We start from the raw sequence: 12,370 nt of genomic DNA on the forward strand, positions 1-12,370 counted from the left end.
CAGAGTACTAATGTACTAATCTTACTTAAGATCGGGTTCAGGAAAATGAGTACCTGCTGAATCCAAGATAGTGGCCCAGAATTCTTTTGTTTTGCAGGTTGGGTCACCGTCAGGACTTGCCAGCTTGTAAAGGGACACACAGTGTGGATTCTTCTGGTTACTATACTTACTTATAAAGAAGTCACAATGCTAGAGAAAGGAAAAACAATTATTTTTTCCCCCAGGAAAAAGTAAAAAAGGCTATCTGTTGCTAAATCTGCACTGATGCTATAGCAGGAGTACGATAACAGTCTGACCAATTATGTGAATATACAATGCTAAAGTTAAGGCTAAGGTTTTTAAAGGCTGTTTCACTTTTCATGTTACTAAAAAGGAGTATTATATGAGCAGAGGTTTTTATATGACAGGAAACCCTTTTCAAACAGGGACTTAATACCCGGCTGATGCAGCAAGAATGCGAATAACCACGGTCAGTCAGCCTCGTCACCTCTCCAGGATTTACATAACTGACCACATACAGGTGATGTTCTAAAGGAGAGTCTTTGGTGCCTTCAAAATATACCAGCTTTCTGACTTCGTCAACCTGGATCTGTCAAAATAACAACATAAAATTCAGTGCTAGTATGACCTTGGCAAGACCAGTCAATTTTACTCACAATCATTTGCGTCACACTCTGACTTGTGCCTCTCTTTAAAAGATTGCCACTAATGTTAATAAGCTTGAGCTGGTTTTGTTCATGTCTTAATAGAGCCTGTTCAGAAATTTAAAAGGACGCCCAAGTTACATGCTGCTGATAATTTTCAATATGGTAAAATATGTGCATTTCTTAAAATACAAAAATTATTTCATTAAAACAACTACCCTTCACAAAGGAAAGTATCTGCATCACAGCTCAGGCCCGCCATTCATGCGCATCTACGAGTCTACTTTCAGTGCCCCGTCTGTGCCTCGGTGCAGCGGGAGCTCCTGTTTCTGTTAGTGCGGCAGCATCTCAGGCAGTGTTCTTTTTGCTCTTTTGTACAAATTTGCAAAAATGGTTTATCTATTGGGTCAGGGAATACCTCTACTCAATCCCTCAATCAGTTTCAATACTGGCATAGTTTATAAATAAGCACGAAGGAAATCTTTTAAGTCTTCATTCAGAACACAAGAAAAAACTCCAAGTACACTCACAGCTGAATTCACTTAATATTCCTCCCAAATTACAGTGAGATTCTAAATAAAAGGCTTTTATTGTTCCTTTTCAAAATCTTCCAGCAGCCTACTCAAATAATGTTTAATAAAATTCAAACTTTTATACAGAAAACAAAGTTGTATTTCTAAAAGCAAATATTTTTAGATGCCACATTTTCTTCAAGAAGCTTCTTAATCATTGCAAACATATTTTAGCATGCATGGATACAGAAATAAACAGAATCGACATTAAGTAAGGCCTGTATGACACAGACAGAAAGGATACAAAGGATAAGAGATGGCAGAACAAACTTTCTTGAAGCTTCACAGGTATGTGTTAATCTGTGTAAAAGGTCAGGACTGGTTCTGCTCTTGATTTAGCAATTAGAAGTCAGGCCTTTCAAAACTAAATAAATAGTTAATTCCTCATTCCTTTTTCTTTGTTTCCTGTTAACAACTTTACAGGAAACACCTGAGGGTTTCAGAATCACCTGAGGGGCTTGTAAAACAGATTGCTGGATCCCACCCCCAGACAACTCTCTCGATTCAAGAGGTCTAGGATGGGCCTAGTAGTTCTAAAGTTTCCAGGTGACATTGATCCTTTGTGGTCAAGAGCACACACTCTGAGAACCCTAAGAGGCTAACAGACTTAAAAGCCTCAAAAATTTACTCAATTACTGGCATTAAAAATCTCTGGGTGAACAGGTCAGCTGCGAAAGTAGAAAATGGAAAGATAACTTAAAAAAAAAAAAGCAAGACTAGAGGGAAAAGAGAAGAGTAAGAAAGAGAGACAAATATATCACATAAATAGGCGTGATAGAAAAGGACTCATACACATGATAGCTAGTAATAGAAAGACATTTAGGTTGCCCATATAAGGTTCAGCTTTGTATAATTTTGGGGTTTCCCTCAGTATTATCCAACCATTACACAGCATGAAGTTTATATTAGTGTAAATATACTTAACTTTACAGAACTTAAGAATTCCACTAACATCTGACAGTAACACTTAAGGATCCCTAAACAGAAAAAAATATACTGAGTATATAACCAGAAGGCCAACTGACACTTCAGTGGAAATGAGACTTTAAAGGTCACCTATTATATTCTAAAGTTATCACCAACAAAAACAAACCTGGGGCCTGTATCTTCATTCTTTCTCCTTAGTCACCTAAGGAACTACGAGTGACTTCTATAGTAGCCAGTATACATAATTCTTCAATAAATTTCTGAATCAATTTGAGGAAATAATAGGCCTTCAATCCTGGTAGCATACCTCAACTTAACTTTATGGATCACACATATAAAGGATGGAGCTCTTAGAGATCTCATGAAACTGACCATCTAACTGAAAGTTGAAACAAATACAAGGTACTATGAAAGGCAAAAGAAAAAAATTAGAATTCACTGAGTTGCTATAGCAAGCCATATGCCAACAGTGAAACAGAGGGTGGACTTCCTCCCTTTCCTTATCACTCTATGCTCTGTATAAATGTCCAACATAATTTGCAAGTGTTATATGAAACTTTAAATGTGCGAGATAAGATAAACAGGCTAATGAAAGAGCATCACTGTCTCAGGAACTGTAAACGCACCAATGCAGAAACGACACAAGTAGTCTACAAGAGACTCAGAAATCGTTTTCAAACTATATCCTCACTCACTTTTGCGAGACTTGGAAAGTATGGACAGCCTTTTCCTTACTAAGATGCAACACTCCATCTGAAAATGGTGACCTTTAGTAACCAGAACACATCTAATATCAGCATTATTAAATGGGTGAGATTTAGAATTTAAACTAAGACTCTCGCTTTCCAACAACTTGGGTTCCTTGAGGCCCTAGCAGTATTCTCAAAACACTGGGGTCATGTGAAGTTGCACTGCTGATTCTCAGGACTGCATACACACAGCTGATGTTGACTAAACATATCAGTAGAATAAAAGAACATACATTAGATCCATGCCGGCCAAGAACTTCCCATTCACCACTGGTAATTGCTATTTCCTCTTTGATAGGACACTTGAAATCACCTAAAGATAAATATAATTACAATTCAGTACTTTATATCAGACTATAAGCAAATGAAACAATGAAAAACAGTATTCTAAACTCTCTTTTTCAAAAACGGAACACTAAAAAATTCAAAGTTATGTCTAGAATAATGAAAATCCTTTGGAACTAAAGAGAGGTGGTAGCTGCCCAACAATGAATGTACTAAATGCCACCGTTCATTCTAAACGTTCCCTTTAAAAACGTTAATGTCATGTGAATTTCACCTCAACATAAAGTCTACAGTTAAAAAAAATTCCAAGTTATGAGCCTTCTTAATAGTAATGGAATGATCCATATATCTAAAGTTAAAACAGCAAAATAGACTCTTACGGTAAAGACAGAAAAGAACTCCAAAGCACTTGCATTCCGAGACCTTTGGTTAGACAGACAAAAACAATCTAATGCGTCAAAGAGGCATTTCATCTAGAAATGCAACAAACTACTTAAGCCAGAGAAGTAAAATTTTAATACAGCTGTTTATTATTGCAAAAAACAAAACCATATTATTGCAAAAAACAACCATAGTAAATAGCAACTTGTTCCATTTATCTTTGTAAGATTCTGTCTTGGTAGACGAGGCTCTCTCAGTGGCCTAAGGAGAAGGTTAAAAAAAAAAAGAAAGAAACCCCTGCTCTCTGCCTAGCTGCTGCCAGCTCTGGCTCTGAAAATGATCGCTGAGAATGGGCGGAGATGATATAGGATTTTAAGTAGGGTCCTACTCAAGTTAAAAAAATACTCATTTTCTTAGATACAAAAATTTAACTTAGTACTCTAAATTTTATCACCAGTTAAAATAAGCATTATTTAATATATGACAAATACTAATTGTTACATATTATAGCCACTTACGGAAGAAAAGAGGAGGGAAGAGGAAAATAAAATGGACATCAAGGAAAAGGACGAAGATCTGGAGCAAGAAAGTCTAAGTAAAAAGGAGGGAAATGGAAAGAGGTAGACAAGCTGAAGGGTTCAGAAGCAGACACCGAGAGGGGACAGGGGCTAGGTGTTCTGAAAAGAATGTTAGCTGAGGAGACAGAGCCTCTTATTCTTCAATAGGAGTATAAAATTTTAAGTTATCTTTTAATCCCTGTCCCAAGAATGTTGTTTTCGTGAATTATTATTCATAGCTCTTTGACCAGTCTTCATCACTAAACTTTCCAGAATCTGTAAGTAGATTTAATGTCTAAACAACAGAGGAACAGGTAAGAGCAATTTCACACCAAGGGTAAAATTAAACCAAGGCTCTTAGGGAAGAAATCTCTATCTTGGATATACAAGATCTAGTCTGATTAAAAAAAAAAAAAAAAATTCATGCTAAGAGAAGGAGCAAATCACAGGGAGTATTTACTCTGCTGTCTGAAATTGTAGGTCAGTGTTTCCCAAATAAGAATGATGTTAAAGGGTATGTTGAGAAAAACAAATAATCCAATTAAAAAGTCCACAAAGGATTCAAATAGACATTTCTCTAAAGAAATACAAACTGGCTAAGTAATATGATGTTACTAAATACTAGGAAAATGCTAATCAAAAGCACAATGATATACCACTGCATATCCATTAGCATGGCTCTTACCAAAACCCCGCCACAAAACAAAAACCAAAACAAAACAAACAAAAAAATAACTACACCCAGAAAACAACAATCGTCAGCAAGGATGTAGAGAAACTGGAACTTCTGTGCAGTTTCTAATAGGAATGTATTAAGGTACATTAAGGTGCAGCTGCTATTGAAAGAATATGGTGGCTCCTCAAAAAACTTTAAAGAAATAAAATACCAAGCAATTTCACTTCTGGATATACCCAAAAGAATTGAAAGCAGGGTTTCAAACTGGTATTTGTCCACTCATGCTCCTTACAGCATTACTTATAACGGTCAAAAGGTAGAAGTAACCTCACTGTTAAAAGACAGATGAACAGGTAAACAAAATGTGTTTACACGTACAATGGAATATTGCTGCTGCTGCTAAGTCGCTTCAGTCGTGGCCGACTCTGTGCGACCCCATAGACGGCAGCCCACCAGGCTCCCCTGTCCCTGGGATTCTTCAGGCAAGAACACTGGAGTGGGTTGCCATTTCCTTCTCCAATGTGTGAAAGTGAAAAGTGAAAGTGAAGTCGCTCAGTCGTGTCCGACTCTTTGCGACCCCATGGACTGCAGCCCACCAGGCCCCTCCATCCATGGGATTTTCCAGGCAAGAGTACTGGAGTGCGTTGCCATTGCCTTCTCCGACAATGGAATATTATTCAACCTTAAAAAGGCAGGACATCTGACACTTTCTACAATCCGAAAGAACCTTGAAGACACTATACTAAATGAAATAACCCAGGCATTAAAGGACACATACTGTGTGATTCCATGTATATGAGGTAGCTAGAGCAGTCAAGTTCACAAACATAGAAAGTGGCTGCCGGGGGCTGAGAGGAGGAAGGAATAAGAAGTTATTATTTACCACTAAATTGGATATTACTTACTGGCAGAATCAGTTCTGGAAGATGAAAAAAATTCTGGAGATGGATGGTGGTGACAGTTGCAGAGTAGTAGGGAAATTTACTTAATGTCATGAAACCACACACTTAAAATGGTAAATTTTGTTATGCATATTTTACCACAATTTTTAAAAACTGGCTATGTTGAGTCTGTTAAGTTATAAATGGCAGTAAAGCATATAACATAACATCATCAAATGTCTAGTATTCTAAAACAAACTTTGTATTATTAAAGTAGAAAACCATAACTCAGTCTTTTTTAAAACACAGAAGTATTCAATGCACTATTTCATTTTTTCTAGGCTTACACATTCTCCTTTCAGCCTCCGGCAGCCGCTTTCTATGTTTGTGAACTTGACTGCTCTAGCTACCTCATATACATGGAATCACACAGTATGTGTACTTTAATGACTGGGTTATTTCATTTAGTATAGTGTCTTCAAGGTTCGTCCGGATTATAGAAAGTGTCAGATGTCCTGCCTTTTTAAGGTTGAATAATATTCCATTGTATGTGTAAACATATTTTGTTTACCCATTCATCTGTTTTACATTCCCCAGAAGGAAACCCAACACTTTAAAAAAAGAAATGAATTTCAGCTGACATAATATTTAATTTTACTTTGGAAAACAATTATATCATATGAAGAGGTATACCTATAAATCAACTTCAGCGTAGGTGCAGATGCTATAAAAAAATCTAGTACAGTAAATCCATGGCTGATTCATGTCAATGTATGGCAAAAACCACTACAATATTGTAATTAGCCTCCAACTAATAAAAATAAATGGAAAAAAAAAAGTCTAGTACATACAAATATCGAATAACTTTGTAACATTTTAAAAGTAGCTTTTTAAATCTAAAAATTAACATGAGCTCACTTGAAACAAAAAGTATATTCAAGGCAAAAACAGAAAGCAAAAATAAGTAATACCCAAATATTACCCAATATTAATAGTTTATTATGTATCCTTCAAAAACTTTTTCCTATGCTTATAAAGTACACAAAAGAGACTTTACATTGCCCTGACCCTCCCACCTTCTGCCTTTTTTTAATAGAAAATAACTTCTTACTTGGGGCAGGCAGCCCACCACTGGATCGTTTATATTTGCTCTCCTTTAAAATGGATGTGATTTTATATAAATGACGGAAACCTGTTTTGCATTCAGAGGCAAAAATAAATTCAATTTCATCTTCATGACTTTGGGGAAAAACATGAAAGATGTCGTGGATCTGTAAAATAAATAGATTAATTTACTATATACATTAATGAGAATACGACACAAACAATTTGACTAAGCCAGAGAGAAAGAAGAATTACTTGATAAACATTTTCTGAAATGTAAGTAACTTGTCAGATTACGCGGTATGGTATATGTACAATTACAGATTTTGTCTGGGCCTTTCATATTTATCTTACTTTACTCAAAGACGTCATCTACTGAGAAATAAATGTTTCCAAATGGAGAAAAATGAAAAATAGAACCAAAAGCTGTTTCTTACTCACCATCTCTGCAATTCTTTGAAAAATGGCATGAAGTTTATTTAATGATATAAATCTTATTAGAAGAATTATGAGAAAAAAATGTTTTTCTACTTTTCTTTTCCAGAGAGAAATATTCTAACAACTCAAGGGAAAACAGATGTTATCTGTTAGGTGAATCACATGAAGCCTATATGCAGCCAGAGAGTGAACTGGCTTTATTTATTTTGTATCTTGTGTAAGTTTTTTCCATTAAACTGGAAAATGAAAAATTAATCCCAAACTGGTATATTTTGGGATAGTTTACCAACTTAAAAGAGAAAGTCTTTTCTAGTCAGATTCTCGTGATCCTCCCAGAGGGACTGGAGAGGTTGTGTTTTGAATATCTGATGTGTCCAGAAACAAGGGCAATTCTGCATCCAGGGAGATGTCATTGCAATGGCATCGACCTTTTATCCACAAACCGTTGCCCACTTTGGAACCAACATTCCAGTTTGAAATGTTCAAACTAAGCAAATAACATTCAAAATTACTGTGAACTTAAAAAATTCCTTTTGATAGTTTGCTATCAAGCTTCATTTACTTTAACATTCTGAGAAAATATTTAAACCAAGTATTACAAGAAAACATGTATACATTTATCCAGATGTCTGTTGTTTCTTCATAGATAATCAGTGGTGTCACAGAGTCAGGCACTGACTCAATAAATCTCTGTCTTTCCATGGCATCATCTTCTACTGGGATAAATAATTCAGGTGAGATCAACACTATCTGTAGGCGAGTTTGAGAGCGATCTAGTAGGATGGCCCACGCACTAGTTAAATAAACAAAAGAAAAGCACAAAATAAAGCTCACTTTCAGAAAATGAATATTCCACTAATCTTTCCCCTAGCACCCATCAGTTATTTCTGTAACCACAGTGACAGTATTGCTTTAGTATATGTTAAATTATCACTTACAAACAGCTAATGAAAAGTATTAGTTCATTCTACACTTATTTTTTTAAACGTACTTTTAATTGCAGGATAATTAAAATATAGTGTTGGTTTCTGCCTTACATCAACATGGATCAGCCATAGGTATACATATTGCACTTATTTTTTTAAAGTTAAGCTTGAGTAGAGGTTTTAAAAGTAGTTTTCTTTAAATTTCCAAAAACACAGATGGCCTTTGAAATTATTTTCTCCCTTTAATGCCAACAAATGCCAGCCCCATGAAAACTCTTTTGTCCACATCAGACACAGGAAATACATGTAATCATCTTCACATAAGGCTGTACAAATATTTCTGCTTAAATTATACAATTAAAAATATACATATATACTTACATATGAGCCTGAAAGTCCTACTTTAACCACAAGTAACACTGTGAAACTGTCACTGGCTAAGTAAGAGACAGAAATAAAATGCAACGCACCTATGCTTATCGGATTACAAGTGCACTTAGTTCAGGAAAAATTCTTTGTGTAGAACTAACTACACAGCAAATTTACATGTGAAAACAGCTCCAAAGGAAAGGAAGAGCCGAATAGCACAGACAGTTCTGGGTCTTAAATTATTTGTAAAGAAGTGACAATTTAACATACGCACTATTTTCCCTCTGGAGTCCATCCAGCTCTGGCAATATATTCAACTCCTTCAAACAGAATCTCAAAAGGCTGAATTAGTTCCTTATCTATGACATCTATAATCTATTAAAGAAGAAAAAAGGAATCTAGTTATAGAAGACTGATACTGGGCTACTTAAAGCACTATCTTTAACAGAGTGACAATTGTTCAGTCTTAGGTACACAGGATACAGCAAACCAGCAGTAAGTCATGGGTTACCTTTACTGGTGTTCTTTATGTCTAATAAAGTTCTAACTAAAAGAATAAGCATAGTCTACAAGCTTTTTACCATTAGTTTATACTAATAGAACTCTTTGATTGTAACTGGTAAAATCAGATTTTAATCACTTTATAGACTCTAGTGTCTAAGAAAAATAGTAGTCTCTAGCTCCTTACATTTTAGTTTAAAATACTATAATATATTAGTGAAATGATCTTGAGTAAGCAAACTTTTTTCCCTAAATAGTCTGGCTAACACACTTTAAAATAAAATGAACAAAAGGATCTGAATAGATTGCTCTCCAAAGAAGATATACAAATGGCCAATAAGCACACGAAAAGATGCTCAATAACATTAATCATTAGAAAAATGTAAATCAAAACCACAATAAGATGCAACTTCAAATCCCCTAAGATGCCTATAAGACAAATAATAACCAGAGTTGATGAAGATGTGGGTAAGCTGGAAACCTCATACACTGCTGGTGGAAATATAAAATAGTGCAGCCACTGCAGAAACCGTTTGGAAGTTCCTCAAAAGGTTAAAACACAGAATTATAATATGACCCAACAATTTCACTCCTAGGTATCTAACCAAGAGAAATGAAAATGTATGACCGTACAAAAACTTGTACATCCACATTATTGGTAGCATTACGTTTAGAAAGCAAAATTTGGAAGAACCCAAATGTCTAAACCTGATGAGTGGATAAATAAAATGTGGTATATACCCACACAAGAGCATTTTTAGGTGATAAGAAGCAATGAAGTCCTGTTACCTGGTGCCACAGGATGAGTGCTTGAAAACAAGATGTTAAGTGAAAGAACAGACCAGAGACTGTATGATTCCATTTATATGAAATGGCCAGAACAGGGAAATCCATAGACAGCAAATAGATTAGCAGCTGCCTATGGCTGGGGGCATGGAGAGGTTTGGGGGTGATGACTAAGGAATGTGAATTTCCTTTAGGAGTAAGGAAAATGCTTTAAAATTGACTGTGGTGATAGCTGCACAAATCTTGAGAATATACTAAAAGCCATTTTAAACTTTAAATGAGTGAATTATATTGTATGTGAATTATACTTCAATAAAGCTGTTTTTAAAAAGTCTAGCAGAGAAGATTGTTTTTTAATTATGTGTACATTAAGCTTATAGGCATCTGACTGTGGAAAGCAGCAGCATAACAAACATGAGGGATATTTAATCTAAGACAGACAACTATTCAACATAGAGGGTAACTCATCAGTCAATAACCACTATTTAAAAAATACTGATCTGGAGAATTAACAAAGGCAAAGAGGAAAAACTACTGGAAAGGAATGGTAAATATGCATCTCCCCATATTCCTAACTTGGGAACCAGTAAGAAAGTTTTCAAAGTAGAAAATGAGGTCAACCTGAAATCATGATCTACAGATGTCTCAGCAAGTTCCACAAGTCCAAAATATAAAAAAGCATATCTACAATCTCTGTTGACGGACAAAATGATACAAAAAGTTAACTTAGCATTTTATACTTACCCTTCCTTCAGCATCAATCAGTATTTCTGACATCTTAAAAGTGACTTTTGGATTTGCTGTGCCTTTAGGAAGAGATATAAACAAACAGTAATACAAAGCTATTCAAACTAATTTTAGCAGATGAATCCTTTTTAGTCAAATAAGGAATATTGCATTTAGTCAGGGCTTTATTACATAAAAAACTCAAAATTCTATCTCAAATTCGTAATTTTCAATATGACTATAAAAGAAGGTGCCAAAAAACATCAGGAGTCAGTAGGTAATGAAGGGGATCCTACATCATTTCACAACTGAAATGCTATAAATAGCAATATGGGGAAAAAAATGCTAATTTATAAGAACATAATCCCTTAAAAATCTTTTATTTTGTAGCAAAGATACTTCTTTATCCATTCTTTGAAATAATCAGTTTTGTGCACTTCCTTACCTTTGAAATAATTTAAAAGGATCAGCCTATAATTTCAAAAATTTACTTCAGAGACACTTAACAATCTATCCTTCGGTCTGTAAAGGATCAATGTTAACCCAACTTTTGAACAAATGCAGAAGAATCTTGTTTGAAAAGTAAGAATGAGTATATACAAACGTCAATGGAGTGTAGTACCTGTTTTAGGATAGCGGAATGAATCTGCTCTCCTTGTTTCCAACATAGGGGATGTAACATGAATAATTTCCACCTCAGATTCATCATTTTCTTCATATAGAATTCTAAGAATTTTACTGCCACTGGGAGCTTAAAAGGAAATTAAATATTGAAAATTTGGGAGTATTACGCCAGAAAATCATCACCATTGACCATTCCCTCTAATATTCTATTTCCCATAGTAAAAAATAGTTTATGTATAAAATATACTGCCTTTCATGTATGAAAATACTACTAATCTTTGCAGTAGCGAGGTGAGTTACTGCTAACTCACTTTGATTGGTTAAAGGTTACTACTCTTGGGAGATAAAAACTGAAGATCATCACATACACACACACACACAAAATGGAAGAAACACACTTGTGAAGTATTTCAGTTCCTGCATACCTTAAAAAGGATTCCTTTCAGGAATTATTACACTTACAATATTTTCTATAACAAAATAAATCCCACTTTAAAGGAATCCAGGTTTTTTTTTAATGGTTTCTCTAATTCATGTCATAACCTTGTTCTAAGAACATAGTTATGGCAAAACATTTTACATCTTAAAATGTCCAAATCTAAGATATGGCTTAAATATAAATATGTTTCAGGGTCCCTTAGAGATGTGTTCAGAATGCTACGTGCAATCCATTAGTGGGTCATGAAATCTTTTAGTTGGTCATAATCAGCATTTAAAAAATAAGACAAGTAAGACAAGCAAAAAAAAAATGAGTGCATTATATATAAGATTAAGCATTGCTTCATGAAATTTGTTTTCAGTTTTATGTAGAATATATGTATAATGTATTAGGCTAGAATGTAAAGCAAAAGTTTCTAACCAGATCACAGTCAAAAAGTTTGAAAGCTACTGCTTTAGAGAGCTGTTTCTCAGCTAGTGAAATACTTGTGAATTCACAAAAAAAAAGAAGGAATTTTTGCCTTTTTTTTCCTGATCCATTCATATACTAATTTGGCCATCTGTTCATGCAGACTCTCTAGGCAATCCTATATTTTTACGGCAACTCCCACTAAAGGGTGGTATTTTTCATTTTGCTACCAATGTTGCCACCGACCAGCTTCGAGATGAATTGCTTTTTATGAGAATTCATTATGGTGATACACAGCCTGAATATTCACAGTAACTACTGGTAAGATCCAATCTTCATCACTTAAGAATCTACTATTCAGAATTAAGAATCTGTGC

General features: G+C 34.8%; 1 protein-coding gene across 3 annotated transcripts in view; it reads right to left on the reverse strand.

The window, feature by feature from the left end:
- The window catches only part of DPP8 (dipeptidyl peptidase 8), a 54,397-nt gene that overhangs the window by 18,643 nt on the left and 23,384 nt on the right, over positions 1 to 12,370 (reverse strand). For all 3 annotated transcript variants that reach the window (XM_065942060.1, XM_065942059.1, XM_065942061.1), the window contains 8 exons: positions 11,145 to 11,273; positions 10,541 to 10,602; positions 8,784 to 8,884; positions 7,830 to 8,007; positions 6,784 to 6,943; positions 3,126 to 3,205; positions 437 to 589; positions 54 to 189 (listed from right to left, as the gene is read on the reverse strand). In XM_065942060.1, coding sequence (XP_065798132.1) covers positions 54 to 189; positions 437 to 589; positions 3,126 to 3,205; positions 6,784 to 6,943; positions 7,830 to 8,007; positions 8,784 to 8,884; positions 10,541 to 10,602; positions 11,145 to 11,273 — 999 coding nt within the window. The remainder of the gene's footprint in view (positions 1 to 53; positions 190 to 436; positions 590 to 3,125; positions 3,206 to 6,783; positions 6,944 to 7,829; positions 8,008 to 8,783; positions 8,885 to 10,540; positions 10,603 to 11,144; positions 11,274 to 12,370) is intronic.

Source organism: Muntiacus reevesi, chromosome 7 (assembly GCF_963930625.1).
Source record: "Muntiacus reevesi chromosome 7, mMunRee1.1, whole genome shotgun sequence".
In the NCBI taxonomy this organism is placed as follows: Eukaryota; Metazoa; Chordata; class Mammalia; order Artiodactyla; family Cervidae; genus Muntiacus; species Muntiacus reevesi.